The sequence below is a fragment of the Microcaecilia unicolor genome, chromosome 5 (assembly GCF_901765095.1).
Source record: "Microcaecilia unicolor chromosome 5, aMicUni1.1, whole genome shotgun sequence".
In the NCBI taxonomy this organism is placed as follows: Eukaryota; Metazoa; Chordata; class Amphibia; order Gymnophiona; family Siphonopidae; genus Microcaecilia; species Microcaecilia unicolor.
In genome coordinates, this window is record NC_044035.1 from 358916030 (window position 1) to 358934365 (window position 18336).

Consider the following 18336-nt stretch of genomic DNA (forward strand, 5'->3'; position numbering starts at 1 on the left):
TAGGCCTCCTCAAGGTCTAGTGAGGTGAGAAACTTGATGGGCTGAACTAAGGCAATCACTGAATGCAGAGTCTTCATTCTGAAGTAAGTTACTTTGAGTACAGTTTACATGTTTGAGAACTAGAATAAGATAGATAGAAAATCTGCCACCCCCAATCTGACTTGGGAACTGGTTTCACTGCTCCCAAGTCAGAAGACTCTGTAAAGGTGGATTGGACCACCTGGTACTCTGAAAGGAGATGCCAAGAAGAAATCTGCAAGGGAGCAGGAAAATTCTAGCCTGCAACCACCTCTGATGATTTTAATAACCCACTGACCTGAAGTTATTTGGGTCTGATCATTGAGAAACCTTGATCAATAGCTGCTTATCAAGGCATCTGAGGAGTGGACCTGGACCCCATCATTGTGACATGTGAGGGGCATTGGAGGAACAAGAGGATTGGCCTGAGATTCTCTTGCTTGTTTCTGCTGATATCTGGGTCCTTGAAAGGAAAAACACACTGGCCTACAGCGCTTAGAATCTCGTACAGGATTGAGATGAACAGAAGGAAGATTTAAGTTTGTCTTCTGGAATACCCTAGATCCTTAACTTGCTTTCCAGGATTTCTCTCTATTTCCACCTGCTGGCAGATAGGTATAACCCACAAGTTCTGAACTGATCTGTTGCAGATGTTAAGGAAACTGAAAGTTTAAGACTTCTCCTAGCTAACCTCCCTTTTACCTTCTGTTCCACATCCAGCAGTGCTGTATGGCTAGGCTTCCCTGAAACCTGGCAGATCTGTCCCAGACTAGCTGCACCAGTTCTAGCCAAGAGGATTCCCACTGGTAATCCAAGCCTGGAGGCCTGCTCCTGCATGACAGAGCCTGAAATAGACAGAAAAGCAACGTGGTGAGGATAAACACACAGCAAGATAAAGCTTCACAATAAGTTAGAAATACCTAATAAGCTCATGTTTCTGGCTCCTAGCATTCTCTCAACATTCACTAGACCCTCAATACAATTTTCAGTTCAACTCCGCAAATATAAATATTCAGCAGAACCTGTACTCACATTCTACTGTTCATTTACACATAACAACAGGAAATGTCACTGGAGAAGTAATGAATTCAGCAACCAGAATCATGATCACCAAACGAGTCATTAAGCAAGGGACACACCATAGGTGCCCAGCGGTGACAATCATATGAACCAATTTCCTCTTATCACGAGGCAGGGCAAAGGGGCCAATATTAAAAAAACATCCAGCAGCTATTTTGGAAAGAGGCATGCCCAGAATGTCCGATGCTAGCTGCACAACCAGATCCCAAAAGGACTGTGCAAGAGGGCACGTCCACCAGATATGCAAGAAGGTCCCCTGTGCCCCATAGCCTCACCAGCAAGTATCGCTGCCTTGCCCATACATGGCTTTAAATTGTGTATGTGTATAATACCATTGGTACAACATTTTGTAACCATTCTCCACCATATTAGATGCTATGCAAACTCGTACTCTTCAAATCACTGTCATAGCTGCCAGCACAGGAATTAGAAATAAGTTTAACATAAACGGTTGGTCTGTTCCCATATTGTATATGAAGGTTGCAGTCCCTATACAAGGGACTGAGTTTACTCAAGACCATATAGATGAAATACCCCAAAATACTCACCAATCAATAATTCAGAAACTCCAATCAGATTCTCACGATTCCTACAGTCTCTTTGTTTCTCAGAGCATATCTTTTTGCAAGGTGGACTTTCCATCTAAAGATGAAAAAAGAAAGACTTTAAATGGAATATACACTGGCTGAGGAAAATCCACTATTTCTGGGTTAAGCAGTATAGAATGCTTTGTACTTTTTTGGGATCTTGCCAAGTATTTGTGACCTGGATTGGCCACTGTTGGAAACAGGATGCTGGGCTTGATGGACCTTTGGTCTTTCCCAGTATAGCAATACTTATGTACTTATGGCTGACTCATAATGGAGCTCATTTTAGAAGCGTTACATGGCAATTCTGCAGGTAAACATGGAAAAAGTATGTCTTACTTGATAATTTTCTTTCCTTTAGTCCTACCAGACCAGCAAATGGAGACAAAGAAAGAAAGTAGTTCCATGTGCTTCACCCCTAAAGGCAAAACGCCACACTGAGCCAATACATCTACCAACCAATTAGACATAGACTCTACTGACATGGAGTACTTCCAACGAGTCAGGAGATGCAGGATACATAATAAATCATGTCAAGAGTTTCTGGACTGGTCTAGTAGTACTAAAGGAAAGAAAATTATCAGATAAGACAATTTTCCTTCCTTATTGTCCAAATCAGACCAGTCCTCAATAGGGTGGGGGTAGAAGATAGGGCCCAAACAGTCAGGAGTGCAAAGAAAAAAGTGATGATACTGCAGACACATGGTTTCTGTCCAGAACATCTTTCCTCTTCTAATTGCTGTTCTTCTTCTTATTGTTATATTATTTGAGACATTTATATCCCATATTATCTCAAACAAGTTCGAATTCAATCGGGCTAACAGGAAACAATTACTACAGTACAATGCAAGTAATGGACGATGCAAAAATAGATAAATAAAAATAAAAAATCATCTACTACTACTACTACTACTATTTAGCATTTCTATAGTGCTACAAGGCGTACGCAGCGCTGCACAAACATAGAAGAAAGACAGTCCCTGCTCAAAGAGCTTACAATCTAATAGACAAAAAAAAAAATTAAGTAAGCAAATCAAATCAATTAATATGAACGGGAAGGAAGAGAGGAGAGTAGGTGGAAGCGAGTGGTTACAAGTGGTTACGAGTCAAAAGCAATGTTAAAGAGGTGGGCTTTCAGTCTAGATTTAAAGGTGGCCAAGGATGGGGCAAGACGTAGGGGCTCAGGAAGTTTATTCCAGGCGTAGGGTGCAGCGAGACAGAAGGCGTGAAGTCTGGAGTTGGCAGTAGTGGAGAAGGGAACAGATAAGAAGGATTTATCCATGGAGCGGAGTGCACGGGAAGGGGCGTAGGGAAGGACGAGTGTGGAGAGATACTGGGGAGCAGCAGAGTGAGTACATTTATAGGTTAGTAGAAGAAGTACATCTCTGTACAATAACCAAAACAAGATAACTAACATGCTCAGGAACTAAAAAGCAGTAGTGCAGATGAGAGATTGAGCAAATAGAAATGACTTCAGCAACTTATGAAACAATAGATAATCAGTAACATATCACAATGTATCTGGCAAGGAGTTCCATGTCTTAGAAACTTGGTAGGTAAAACCTGCAGTATGAATAGATGTACAGTGAAGATTCTTACTTGGATAGTGACGCATGAGATATTCCCTAGACATAGGAAAAGCATTTCTTGAAGGCAAATCTATCAGGTTCGGCATGTAACTAGGCAATAGGCCATACAAAATTTGGTAAACAAGTACGCAAAGCTTAAAGGTGATCTCAGAATTTATTGGAAGCCAATGCAACAATGTCCTTCTGTGGATTAGGAATTGATTATTGGACAGAAAACCGATGGTAACGTTAAATGGGCATTTTTATCAATGGAGGAGGATGAATAGTGGAGTGTCTCAGGGATCTGTACTGGGACCGGTGCTATTTAACTTATTTATAAATGATCTGGAAAATGGAACGATGAGTGAGGTGATTACATTTTCAGATGACATAAAACTATTCAAAGCTGTCAAAACACATGCGGATTGTGAAAAATTGAGGGACGACCTTAAGAAACTGGAAGACTGGGCATCCAAATGGTAGATTAAATTTAATGTTGGCAAATGCAAAGTGATGCACATTGGGAAAAATAATCCAAATTATAGTAACCTGATGCTAGGGTCCACCTTAGGAGTAAGGACTCAAGAAAAAGATCTAGGTGTCATTGTAGACAAAATGCTGAAATCTTCTGCTCAGTATGCAAAAAGCAAACGGGATGCTAGGAATTATTAGGAAAAGGATGCAAAATAAGACCAAGAATATTATAATGCCTCTATTACTCCATAGTGCGACCTCACCTTGAGTATTGCGTTCAATTCTGGTCACTGTATCTCAAATAGATATAGCGGAAATAGAAAAGGTTCAAAGAAGAGAGACCAGAATGTTAAAGGGGATGGAACTCTTCCCATATGAGGAAAGGGTAAAGAGGTTAGGGCTCTTCAACTTGGAAAAGAGATGGCTGAGGTGGGATATGATAGAAGTCTATAAAATCTTGAGAGGTGTAGAACGCGTACAAGTGAACTGATTTTTCACTCTTTCAAAAAGTACAAAGACCACGGTACATTCAATGAAATTACATGGGGGAAGCCACTGCTTGACCCAGGATTGGTAGCATGGAATGCTGCTACTAATTGGGTTTCTGCCAGGTACTTGTGACCTGGATCGACCACTGTTGGAAGCAGGATATTGGGTTAGATGGACCATTGGTCTGACTCAGTATGGCTATTCTTATGTTCTTATTGTCAAAGAAAAACCCAAGATCTTTGAAACTCACACAGAAATTGGTAGCTTGGGTTCTGTGTGTGTTAAACAGATATGATCACATTTCATCAGTTTTGATGCAGCCACATTGGTTTCTGGTTGAATTTAAAATTTTATTGCTAGTTTTTGAAGTTGTAATTAATGCTATTTCATCAACCATTGCAGCAACTTTCTATCTGCATCATCCAGTACGGACCTTGCAATCATTAGCTGCCTTATATGATGTACCTTCTTTTCGATCTATTAGACTTGAAGAAGAATAGAACTAGTATTTTTTTATGTAGATCTGCTTAAAATTTGGAATGAATTGCCTTATCAAGTTCCTTCTTTGCAGTCTATTTCTCAGTTTAAGAAGATGTTAAAGACGGCTTTACTTCAGCAAGCTTTTGGTCTTGTACTTTAATTGTTGTCTTGGGATCCAGATCAGAACAAGATATTATAGATGTTTTAATTTGATGAGATGTTATTTTATTGCTTATATTTGTTGTATTATGTCTATGCTTATCGTTTATTGCTGAATATTTTGTATGTAAAGTTTGTTATCCATATAGGATGAGATATGCAGGCAATAACAGTTTTTACAATAAACAACTCAGCATAAATAGGACCACATAAATCTCAGTCCTGTCTTTATGTGGCTCACCATAGATGGTTAAGTGCTGAATATCGCACTTAACCGGCAATGTTTTCACTGGCTCCGTAAACCCGGAAATTCAATGCCATAGCCTGAACATAGCACGGCATTGAATTTCCAGGGACAATGCCGGTGGCAGTCAGCAAAATGCTGATCACTGTTGGGCCCAAAGACATACAGAAGCTTGAGACTGAATCTTTTTTTTAGAAGCGACTGCACAAATGCAAAACATTCAAAGTAGAATGAAACCTTCATACCTCAGACAACAATGCGCTTAGGTCCTGGTGGCAGTTAAGCAGATAAAGAGTTTCTTCCTGGAGTGCCTGCATGTCTTTCACAGCTTTACCCTTCAGCATGCTGGTTCTGCCACTTAAAAATACAGATAATACAGGTTGACAAAATGCAACACAAAGCAAACAAACTACATCAAGTCACACCTCTCACTATTTTTATGTGATAAAAAAAATAATGATACAGTCATCAAAAACAAATAGCCCCGAATGCCAATTGGCCGGACTAATGTCTGCTACTGTACTGACGACCTTTATAATACCAAGAAATAACACATATAGGCACAACACACCTTTAGGATAAGTACCCCACACTTACTGCCCCGACACTGTACCTCAATCCTAATTTACAATTGTGTGGACTAGCAGAGGATGCTAGATTATGGCACATTAGCAGAGGGGAAAAGGGTCTTGCAGAGCAGGAGGAGGTGCAACGTGTGCGTGATTTTCCACTATAAACTCATGAATTACTAAAGTTGCTGGCTCTATTTACATTAAATGGAAGTTTTGTTTCTTTTCTCTTCTGGGCCACCAGATTTTCAAACTATTGATACAGCCTAACTCTGAAGTCCGAGCAGCAGGGCACAGACAGAGTAGAAAGAGGTTCTGAAACTACATCCTATGACCCCCTTCAGTACCTATCTGCTCAGGGTAAGATTTAGAGGGATATTGTAACCATGCAAATTCCCAGCTATACTGCAGGTATATGGAGAAATTAGATCTTACCTGCTAATTTTCTCTCCTTTAGTCCCACCAGACCAGTCTAGAACCTGTGGATTATGTCCATAGACCAGCGGATGAAGACTGAGAAGTAAAAAAAAGTTATGCCGGCTTTGCCCTAAAGTGCGAGGTCTTCAGTAAGTTCGAATGACAAAGCAATGGGTCACAACGCTCCTTCTTTCTAGTGAACTGCAATATTAATAATACCCCCAAAAAACCCCAGAAAGGTTAAAAAAAAGGGAGAGTAAGAGGAAAGGGACTAGGGCTCCGCCAAGTATTCCCTAACATGTTTACTCTTTTGCAGTCATTTTCTTATATGTCAAGAGGAAGGCTAGGTGTACACAAACCAGATCCTCCTAGTTTAGGAGCTCATTCAGCCTGTTTAGCCTAGAACCTGTAAGGCATAAGTGCCTATGCACCAGGCAAGGAATCTGGACTGGTCTAGTGGGAGCAGGTAATAAATTTCTCCTTCCTTAGCGTTCATACCAGAACAGTCCAGAACCTGTGGGATGTAGCAAAGCAATCTTCAAAATGGGTGGGACTCCAATATCTGTGTCTGAATATGCTGAACTCTGGAGCTCAATGAAGTGACTTGAGGAGAAAGCTAATATAAGCATAGCGACACTGGAGGAATACAAGTCGTGCAGCAGAATTTTGAACACATTGAAGAGGAGAGAGATGGCTTAGTGGGAGACCTGTGAGAAGCAAGTTGCAGTAGTCTAAGCGAGAGGTGATAAGAGTGTGGATAAGGGTTTTAGTAGTATGTTCATAAAGGAAAGGACAAATTTTGGTGATATTATAGAGAAAGAAAATGACAAGTTTTAGCAGTCTGTTGAATATGTGCAGAGAAAGAGAGAAAGGAGTCAAAGATAACCCCAAGGTTACGAGCTGATGAGCCCTGCCCAGCAAAGATTGTACAACAAACGAGCACTGGCCTCATTGAAGGGGCCACTAAAATTGTTAACTCCCCCCTTATAGAAGGGCAACTGCCAACAACACTTAAAAGAGCCGTGGTTCGCTCCCTACTGAAAAAGAGCTCACTGGACCAGGACAAGCTTGAAAACTACAAAACAGTCTCTAACATTCCTTTCCTAGCAAAACTTATAGAAAGGACAGTCTGCAGTCAACTCAACGACTAGTTAATTGAAAGTAATTGGCTAAACTCATGCCAATCTGGCTTCAGACTTGGGTATGGAACAGAGACAGTTCTTGTGTCCCTTCTTGATGATCTGCACAGAAACTATAGGGGATCTGCTTCGATACTAGTGCTGCTTGATTTCTTGGTAGCCTTTGACACCATGGATCATATCATATCATGCTTACAAGACTGGGAGATATAGGTATCAGTGGCACAGTATTTACCTGGTTCAAATCCTGTCAGATAGACAACAATCATTCTGTTCAGCAACAGCCCATCATTACCTTGGGCACTGGACTGTGGGGTGCCACAGGGATCCATACTGTCTCCCATTTTATTTAATATCTACCTCAAGCCTCTGGCTGAGCTGCTTCGGTCAATGGACACAAAATTCTACATCTATGCTGATGATGTGCAACTACTCAGATAACAGAATGAAATAAAAGTGGGAGGATGACCAAGGATTCCAAAGGCTGAGAAGATGTATAATAATGAAAGAGTCCTTATACCTTAATAAAATTCTTTATTATACATCTTCTCAGCCTTTGGAATCCTTGGTCATCCTCCCACTTTTATTTCATTGTGTTGTTGTTGTCCGTAGGGTGTTTTGAGTTCTCCGTCTTTTGACGGATCTCTTTCCTACAACTACTCGGATATACATATAAAGTATCACAAACCATGTAAAATGAGTTTATCTTGTTGGGCAGACTGGATGGACCGTTCAGGTCTTTATCTGCCGTCATTTACTATGTTACTATTTTACTCATACCCATTGAACCAGATCTGCTCCGATAAACTGACTGACTGCCTAGAAATGGACAAACAACGAACTTTGCCTGAACCCAAATAAAACAGAGATTCTTTCTGTACAAACACAAGTGGACAAATACCCAACTTCAAAATACCTTTTGGGAAGTATGAACTCCCCCTAAAATCACAGGTCAGAAATCTTGGGATAATGCTAGACTCATCACTCACTCTGATCCCGCAAATTCAAACAACCTTCAGAAATTGTCCCTATCACCAACGGAAGCTATGAAATCTCTCTCCATATATTGAAAAGACGAGTCTGACCACAGTGGTCCATGCCATGATAACATCACGACTAGACTAGACTAGACTACTATAATGCCCTGTACACTGGCCAAATGAAAAACAGTTTGTATCAGCTCCAACTAATTCAGAATGCTGCAGAACGAATGACAGAAGGCTGCAAGTGGCGTGACATCACGCCCTTCCTGCAAAAACTGTACTGGCTACCAGTACCTTACAGGGCTAAATTTAAAACTATGTTTGATTTTCAAGGACCTCAGACAAAACGGGCCTTGTCAGGAGTAGCCCCCACGCTCTGCAATTTACTCCCAGAGGGGCTAGATATAACTTGAGACTATCTCTACTTCAGGAAGCAGGTGAAAGTCTGGCACTTCTCTCAAACTTTTAATACATAGGATGACTGACTATACACTCATTCCACCTGGATTACCTTGCTACACACACTGTAACTTAGCCCAGTTCCTCACATCTTGTTTAACTGTACAAAGAACTTGCCTTGAGTTTAGCTAACCATCAAATTATCCCAACTGAGTCTGTACCAGGCATCTTGTTCCCATCATATATCTGCTCTTGGTCCCTCAGCTATATAGTAAGCTGTATTGTAGAAAATCTTTAGCATCATATCTATGTTAGTTGAATGTTCTAATGCATGTTATTAGATGTATCATTAGTATTATGCTAACATTGTATTATATCTCTGGAATTTGAATTCCACTGCTGTTAAATGTGTTTATTTTTGATACCGTTTCATGGTAGCTTTCTTATTAGGTTTCAATTTACTGTTTTCAAGTTTACCTCATTTACTGTATGTTTATTCTTGGTTATTTTACTACTGTTATGCTGTTAAAGTTTTATGTTATACTGTATTTGCTGTATACTGCCTTGGGAGAATCTCTTCATAAAGGCGGTTAACAAATCCCAATAAATACATTCCTTCAATAAATGGACCTAATTGTTATATATATCTATGTATGAGCTGCCCCTCTTTTCTGAACTGCTTGTTTCAGGTTCTGCCACACAGCATATCTACTGGATTCAAATTAGGTCTTTAACTAGGCTAATCCAAAAACTTTGTTTCTCCTCAGCTGTTCATGTCTAGACATGCTTTTGTATTTAGGATTTTTGTCTCGCTGCATAATCCAATTAAATTTCAGCTTCAGCTCACGGACAGATGACTAGCTCCTTAAGAATTTTCTGATACAGTACTGAATTCATGGTTCCTTCAATAATGGCAAGTTTTCCATGTCTTAAGGCAGCAATGCATCCATACACCATCACGCTGACACCACCATGTTTGACTGTTGATATGATATTCTTACTGTGGAATACATCGAACATAATGGGACCTGTGTTGTCCAAAGAATACCACCAGAGCTCCATATTAATCATCTTTTTCTAGTTGTGGAATGCAAATCCCGAAGAAGTGACCCCTGTGCTCTAAATGACACACAGGAGATGCCACAGAAACCAGCACAGAAGCTACACGGACTGCCTGTCACCATCTGGTGGGAGACAGAGAAATACTGATGACCTCACACTGCACGATGCTCTTATATATATATATATTTTTTATTTGTACCCCGTGCTTTCCCACTCATGGCAGGCTCAATGCGGCTTAGGTACTTATTTGTACCAGGGGCAATGGAGGGTTAAGTGATTTGCCCAGAGTCACAAGGAGCTGCCTGTAGTGGGAATCGAACCCAGTTCCCCAGGACCAAAGTCCACCACTCTAACCATTAGGCCACTCCTCCACACGGGACTTTACTTCTTTGATTCCATCCGCTCAGCTATAAAATAATGATTTTACCTTATAGAACTCCTCTATCTCCTTCAGTACCTGTATGCTCAAGATAAGATTTACAGGGACATTGTTAAACAATATTTATACCCTGCAGTGAAGCTGGAAATTTATATGGTTTATACCTCTTCTGTCTCTTCAGTACCTTTGTGCTCAAGGTAAGATTTACAAGGACATTGCAACCATGCAAATTCCCAGCTACACTGCAAGGTATACCATTTAACTACATCTTCTGTCCCCTCTGTGCTCAAGGTAAGATTTAGAGGGGCAGGTGTAAACAGTAAATTCCCAACCACACCACAGGGTATAAACTTTATTCAACTACATTCTTCTGTCCCTGCAGTACCTCAGTGCTAGGGATAAGATTTACAGGGATCTTGTTAATCATGTAAATGTCCTGCTACACTGCAGGATATGAACATTATTTAACTACATTGTATGATCATTCAGTACTTCTGCACTAAGTCAGGCTATTAACATTAATGAATTAAACCCTCTGTCCTGTCAAGTATGTCTGTACTGAGTCTGGATATGAACACTAATTAAATCCTCGGTCCTGTCAGTACAGCACAGTCTTGATGATCTGACCTGCGCTAATCTGACCATTCAGCATATCCGACAGACCCCCCCACCCCGGTGATGTCAACGTGTTGCCATTAAGAAGCACGCAGCTTCTCTTCCTGTTTTCCGGTTTCACACACTGCAATCTGCAAGGGAACTATGCTTTCAGCTGATACTCCTTCATGCACCTATCATTACCATTAAGAAGCATGCGGCTTCTCTTCCAGTTTTCCTAGTACTGTGCTGCATGTGAAGTCATTGGACCTAGGACCCCATTTTTGCAGCAAGGGAACCATCAAAAAAGTTTCCAGCTGAGACCTTGCTTTCACAGCATGGCAGCAATTTTTGGACCTAGGACCTTGCTTTTCCTGTCAGCGAGCCATTTTTGATCAGAGACCGTACTTTTGCAGAAATGGAACCATGGTAAGATTCTTGTGCACAATGAGTTTTATGCAATACTGTATATTTAAATTTCTTAATTGTCATTATGCAAGCAAAACAACAGAAAATAAGCGTAATACAAACAATTAGCAAACCATCAGATCTAAGCAGATCAAATGACAATAAACAGCTTTTGAAGAGAATACCATAACCACTAACAGAAGCTAGCCCAATTCCTCAACCTATCCCTGAACCCCACAAATCCCTCTCCTCCCTCCCTCACCCCTCCCGCAAAAGAAAAATCTATTGTTGCACTGTGTTCAGAATGAAAAAACGAACTCGGACCGACAAAGTCCCCAAATATGGTGTCCAAAGTTTAAGGAAAGACTTCTTTGCTTTCCGACCACGAGTGTCCACAGAAAGCTGCTCCATAGTCAATACAATAAACATTTCGTTTCTCCACAATGTAAAAGACAGAGGAACACTATTGATCCAATGGAGCAGAATGCTTCACTTGGGCATTAAAGACGCCTTTCACAAGGAAAGACTGGTCACTCGGGTACCTTCAGCTAAGGCACTCTTAGCATTCAAAACACAAGTCTGTGAGGTTACAGTCCAACTTTGATGATATATGGAACCCAAAACAGACCAAACCTCCTCCCAAAATTTACAAATCGGGGTACAGTCCCAGACGCAATGCTTGTAAGATGCATCCTGATGGCCACATTTAAGGCACGTCCCATCTGAAGGGAAGCTTAGCTTTCGTGCTCTGGAACGATGAATATAAATATGCATCAAAAATGTATACACACAACTGTTGTAGCTGCACACTGTCAAACAGATGACCACTCTCCCGCAGACTGTATAACTACCAAAGTCACAGATCCACAACGTTTTGCAGTGGTGAACATCCCATCGACCATTTTAAAACATCACAGTAGCGACCAAGGAGGCCCTTATGGACAGCTGGCAAAGGCCAATGTTCTTCAAACTCAGATTCCTGAAAATCAATAGCAAAACACTGCAACAAAGACGTTATATAGTGATGTAATTGGTAGTATGGATACCAGTCTTGAGGGGTCAGCTGAAACCATTGTTAAAAGTGGCATAGGATAACATTTTATCTTCATCCTCCTCCGCTACATCACCAAGACCAACCCTTTCTCTGATAAAGTACTGGACCACAGACCCACTGGAAAATCTGCATTGCCTACTAAGGGCAAATAACTGTGTGTACACCTATTCCTGTTTGTTCATTTACAGCACTTTCTTTATTCTTACTCTCATTCTTAGAACTGTTTTAGCAGTGAACTTGGAATGTGGAAAGTTTCCATTCAGTTCTGCTGTCTTGATGACTGCTTCATACTGTTATTGACTAGAGAAGAAAAAGCAGTGATCTTGTGAAATGGGGCTCTGCTCGGTTCTGTATCTCTGTTCATATACAGCTTGCTGTAGAAGACAACGCAAGTGAGGTTGAACATTCAGCAGATGGTTCCCCTGCTTGGTTCTGTATTTCTATTCACACTACCTGCTGTACAATTACTATATTGTGAAGTACTGTATAATGCTCTGTATTTATGCTGTACAATTTTTCCCCATTGCTGATTAGTGTTAATAAACTATATTTTTTAAATTAAAGATACTATATGCCTGTTCTTTATGCATAAAGTATGTTTTCCATGCATTAAAAGGGGTTATCATTGTTTTCTAAATTATCTGACTTTTCACTTATCTGACAACGGGTCGATCCCATTTATGTCAGATAATCAAGACTGTACTGTATCTCTATACTGAGTCACGGTATGAACATTAACAAATTAAATTCTCTGTTCTGTCAGTATCTCTGTATTATTATTACTATTATTATTATTACGTGACATTTCTTTTTCTTTATGTTTTCAAAGCTTTATAGAAAAAAAAAGATGCAAGTACTGTAAAGGCAAGATAAATATAACAAACAATAATAAAGTCAACAACCAACAAACCCTCCATTATATGACATTTCTATCCCACACATATCATCAAAAGTTCAGTGTGGCTTACATGATAAAAAAAAAACCTGGCCAAATCCCAGGAACATTACAGACCAGTAAGATACTTCAATAATAAAACACATGCTTAATTTAAACTTGGATTATTTTCTAAATAAGAAAGTCTTCAACAATTTGTGAAATACAACATTATTAGTTTGAACTGTAATTTCCAACAGCTTGTTGCCTGATATGCAAATGAATTAGATCAACATTTCTCATACAATACCTTTGTTGGATTTGGATAGTTGAGAATTAGAAGACATCTGTATCCAGGACAGACTTTCTAGCTGATAATCAAATTAGCACTGGTCCTGGAGGCACCCCTGCCAGTCAGGTTTTCAGGATATCCACAATGAATATTCATACAGTTTTTTAAAACCACAACATTATTTAATCATAACCCTGGATAACAACTTCATAGATACAACATTAATTTTACTCAGGTAAAGTTTCAAAAATAACACTTTTGTGAAGATGCTCAGAAAAACATTGTGACCTTATAAGTACATGCCATACTAGGAAGACCAAAGGTCCATCGAGCCCAGCATCCTGTTTCCAACAGTGGCCAATCCAGGTCACAAATACCTGTCAAGATCCCCAAAATGTACAAAGCATTTTATACTGCTTATCCCAGAAATAGTGGATTTTCCCAAGTCATTTTAATAACGGTCTATAGACTTTTCCTTTAGGAAGCCGTCCAAACCTTTTTTTTTTTAACTCCGCTAAGCTAACCGCCTTTACCACATTCTCTGGCAACGAATTCCAGAGTTTAATTACACGTTGAGTGAAGAACAATTTTCTCCGATTCGTTTTAAATTTACTACAAAGTAACATAGTAGATGACGGCAGAAAAAGAGCTGCACGGTCCATCCAGTCTGCCCAACAAGATAACTCATATGTGCTACTTTTTGTGTATACCCTATTTTGATTTGTACCTGTGCTCTTCAGGGCACAGACCATATAAGTCTGCCCAGCACTATCCCCGCCTCCCAACCACCAGCTCTGGCACAGACCGTATAAGTCTGCTCAGCATTATCCCCGCCTCCCAACCACTAGCCCTGCCTCCCAACCACCAGCTCTGGCACAGACCGTATAAGTCTGCTCAGCATTATCCCCGCCTCCCAACCACTAGCCCTGCCTCCCACCACAGGCTCTGCCACCTAAACTCGGCTAAGCTCCCAAGGATACATTCCTTCTGAACAGGATTCCTTTATGTTTATCCCACGCATGTTTGAATTCTGTTACTGTTTTCCTCTCCACCACCTCCCACGGGAGGGCATTCCAAGCATCCACCACTCTCTCTGTGAAAAAATACTTCCTGACATTTTTCTTGAGTCTGCCCCCCTTCAATCTCATTTCATGTCCTCTCGTTCTACCGCCTTCGCATCTCTGGAAAAGGTTCGTTTGCGGATTAATACCTTTCAAATGTTTGAACGTCTGTATCATATCACCCCTGTTTCTCCTTTCCTCCAGAGTATACATGTTCAGGTCCGCAAGTCTCTCCTCATATGTCTTGGAACGCAAATCCCATACCATTCTCGTAGCTTTTCTTTGCACTGCTTCAATTCTTTTTACATCCTTAGCAAGATATGGCCTCCAAAACTGAACACAATACTCCAGGTGGGGCCACCTCACCAACGACTTATACAGGGGCATCAACACCCCCTTTCTTCTGCTGGTCACACCTCTCTCTATACAGCCTAACAACCTTCTAGCTACGGCCACCGCCTTGTCACACTGTTTCGTCGCCTTCAGATCCTCAGATACTATCACCCCAAGATCCCTCTCTCCGCCCGTACCTATCAGACTCTCCCCGCCTAACACATACGTCTCCCGTGGCTTTCTATTCCCTAAGTGCATCACTTTGCATTTCTTCGCATTGAATTTTAATTGCCAAACCTTAGACCATTCTTCTAGCTTCCGTAGGTCCTTTTTCATGTTTTCCACTCCCTCCCGGGTGTCCACTCTGTTACAGATCTTAGTATCATCCGCAAATAGGCAAACTTGTAGCTTCATCGCATGCCCCCTAGTCCTAGTATTTTTGGAAAGCGTGAACACCACACGTAATGGTCACCGTTATCTTTAAGGTCATAATGTTTTTTTCTGAGCACCTTCACAAAAGCTTTTTATAAGGGTTATGTTTGAAACTTTACTTGGGTAAAAATAAATTTTGTACCAATGAATATTCATGAGAGAGCTACACAGGCACTGCCTCCACTGTATGCAAATCTCTCTCATGAATATTCATGACTGGCTGGGGGAGGGGGCCTCCAGGGCCAGGTTTGGGAGTGACGTAATGAAACCCCCTCTGTCCCTTCAGTATCTCGGTCCTGAGTGTGGATGAATAGATTAAATCCTCTGTCATGTGTCCGCTTGTCTCCCCCTCCGTCAAAGTCATCATACCTGAGGTGTTGGACACTAACAATCCCACAATTTTTCTCTCCCACACTCAGACTTCCCGCCTCGCCAGAAACAGGAAGTAGCGTCAGAGGAAGCCGTTAGGACAAGCGTTCGATTGAAGAACAGGAGGGGAGGCATGATGTCAGAAAGTTGAAGCCGACTCGGCCCTTCCTTCCCCGCGCAGCCGTCATTCCCGTACACCCAACACAAACTCTCGTCGTTCGTTATTGTTGGTAGCGTTTTTATTTAATCTCACTTATATCTTCAAATATGCTGGCTTTTGTGCAGCATTCGCATGTACACAGAGGAAGTATTGGTTTCACCGGTTACAGTAGTAATTAGTTCTGAATTTTAACTCTTTGTATCATATTTGGAGGGGTTGGTTATAGGGACTTCCACCAACATCAGAATCAGGTGCTTAACAATCAGAGTTTCTATTTATAATTTATACGTACAGTGGTATTTTTTAAACATTAAGCAGGTTACTGTGGGTACATCCAAAGAAAAAGATGGCATGTGGGAACTTGCTCCTTTTGTTTTAAAGAATGCAATGGTATATTATAAAAATGCACTTACATTTTTTATTACTACTATTTCAAAGACAGATATTGAATAATGAGGAAAGAGCTTCCTTCATGCAGAGTCAGTCTAAATGTGCCAACATCGGCCAATTCTGTTGTATATATTTTATTTCTTCTTCAAGTCTGGTTGTAAAAGGCATTTTTAAAAATCTTTGTATGCTGGCCATGTGTTTGTATATAGATGAGTGTGATTTTAGTATGAAGGCAAACCCAAAATACAGTAGCCAACAGCACACTATTAGCCATCAAGTTCATATAAATTTAATTAGGCCCAGTGGAAAACAAACCTGTTGTCTGCCTGCTATGTGAATATTCTATCACTGTTTCATTATTGCTACCAAGTATTACATATTATGGGCATTTACTTTAAACTTTCATTGTTTTAATTCGTTTATCCAGACCTTACATGCACATGGTATTGCTTGTTAAACCCAAAGGCAAAACCTAAGGGTGGTTAAACAATTTAGAATAAACTGTGTTGTGCTGTAGTTGTTGCTGTTTACTTTTCCGGTATGTATATGTATGCCTGTTCCAGGGGCGTAGCCAGACAGCAGATTTTTGGGTGGGCCTAGGCAAGAAGTGGGTGGGCACCAAGTGTTCTCCCCCTCCCCCCCAAACAAATATCTAAGCTGGTGGGAAAATGCTTCTCTCTACCTTGGCAGTCTGCAGCAGGCATGCGCTGAAAACAGAGCATTCGCAGGTGCCAGTATCTTGGAGCACACCATTTTCATTACCATCAGGGGGAAGTCTTCAGCTGGTAGAGCTTGGAATCCCCATCAGCTACTGCTAAACATGAGCTACTGTTGGGTGGGCCTGAGCCCTAAGTGGCCCACCCAAGCCCACCTGTGGCTACACCACCACCACTACTACTACTACTATTTAGCATTTCTATAGCGCTACAAGGCATACGCAGCGCTGCACAAACATAGAAGAAAGACAGTCCCTGCTCAAAGAGCTTACAATCTAATAGACAAAAAATAAATAAAATAAGCAAATCAAATAATTGTGAACGGGAAGGAAGAGAGGAGGGTAGGTGGAGGCGAGTGGTTACAAGTGGTTACGAGTCAAAAGCAATGTTAAAGAGGTGGGCTTTCAGTCTAGATTTAAAGGTGGCCAAGGATGGGGCAAGATGTAGGGGCTCGGGAAGTTTATTCCAGGCGTAGGGTGCAGCGAGACAGAAGGCGCGAAGTCTGGAGTTGGCAGTAGTGGAGAAGGGAACAGATAAGAAGGATTTATCCATGGAGCGGAGTGCACGGGAAGGGGTGTAGGGAAGGACGAGTGTGGAGAGATACTGGGGAGCAGCAGAGTGAATACATTTATAGGTTAGTAGAAGAAGTTTGAACAGGATGCGAAAACGGATAGGGAGCCAGTGAAGGGTCTTGAGGAGAGGGGTAGTATGAGTAAAGCGACCCTGGCGGAAGATGAGAGGGGCAGCAGAGTTTTGAACCGACTGAAGAGGGGAGAGGTGACTAAGTGGGAGGCCAGCAAGAAGCAGATTGCAGTAGTCTAAACGAGAGGTGACAAGGGTGTGGATGAGGGTTTTGGTAGCGTGCTCGGAAAGAAAGGGGCGGATTTTACGGATGTTGTAAAGAAAGAAACGACAGGTCTTGGCGGTCTGCTGGATATGAGCAGAGAAGGAGAGAGAAGAGTCAAAGATGACCCCAAGGTTTTGAGCTGAGGAGACAGGGAGAATGAGAGAGCCATCAACAGAAATAGAAAACGGGGAGCGGGGAGGTGGGTTTGGGGGGGAAAATGAGAAGCTCGGTTTTGGTCATATTTAATTTCAGTTGGCGTTGAGACATCCAGGCAGCAATGTCAGACAAGCAGGCTGAAACTTTGGTTTGGATGCAAGGTGAGATATCAGGGGTAGAAAGGTAGATTTGGGAGTCATCAGCATAGAGATGGTAGGAAAAGCCATGGGGTGAGATTAATGAACCAAGGGAAGAAGTGTAGATAGAAAAGAGGAGGGGACCAAGAACAGAACCCTGAGGTACGCCGACAGGCAGAGGGATAGAAGTAGAAGAGGATCCACCAGAGTGAACACTAAAGGTGCGGAGGGAGAGGTAGGAAGAGAACCAGGAAAGGACAGAGCCCTGGAATCCAAGTGAGGACAGGGTATCGAGAAGTATGCTGTGATCGACAGTGTCAAAAGCAGCGGAAAGATCAAGAAGAATGAGGATGGAATATTGACCTCTGGATTTAGCCAGTAATAGGTCATTGGAGACTTTAGTAAGCGCAGTTTCGGTTGAGTGGAGAGGGCGAAAACCAGATTGTAATGGGTCAAGAATAGCATG

General features: G+C 41.4%; 1 protein-coding gene across 1 annotated transcript in view; it reads right to left on the reverse strand.

The window, feature by feature from the left end:
* LOC115471374 (Fanconi anemia group A protein-like) overlaps positions 1-18336 on the reverse strand; it is a 152551-nt gene that overhangs the window by 103169 nt on the left and 31046 nt on the right. The window contains exons 2-5 of the mRNA XM_030205072.1: positions 15465-15523; positions 5345-5456; positions 1647-1740; positions 721-863 (exon numbers count right to left, since the gene is read on the reverse strand). Coding sequence (XP_030060932.1) covers positions 721-863; positions 1647-1740; positions 5345-5456; positions 15465-15523 — 408 coding nt within the window. The remainder of the gene's footprint in view (positions 1-720; positions 864-1646; positions 1741-5344; positions 5457-15464; positions 15524-18336) is intronic.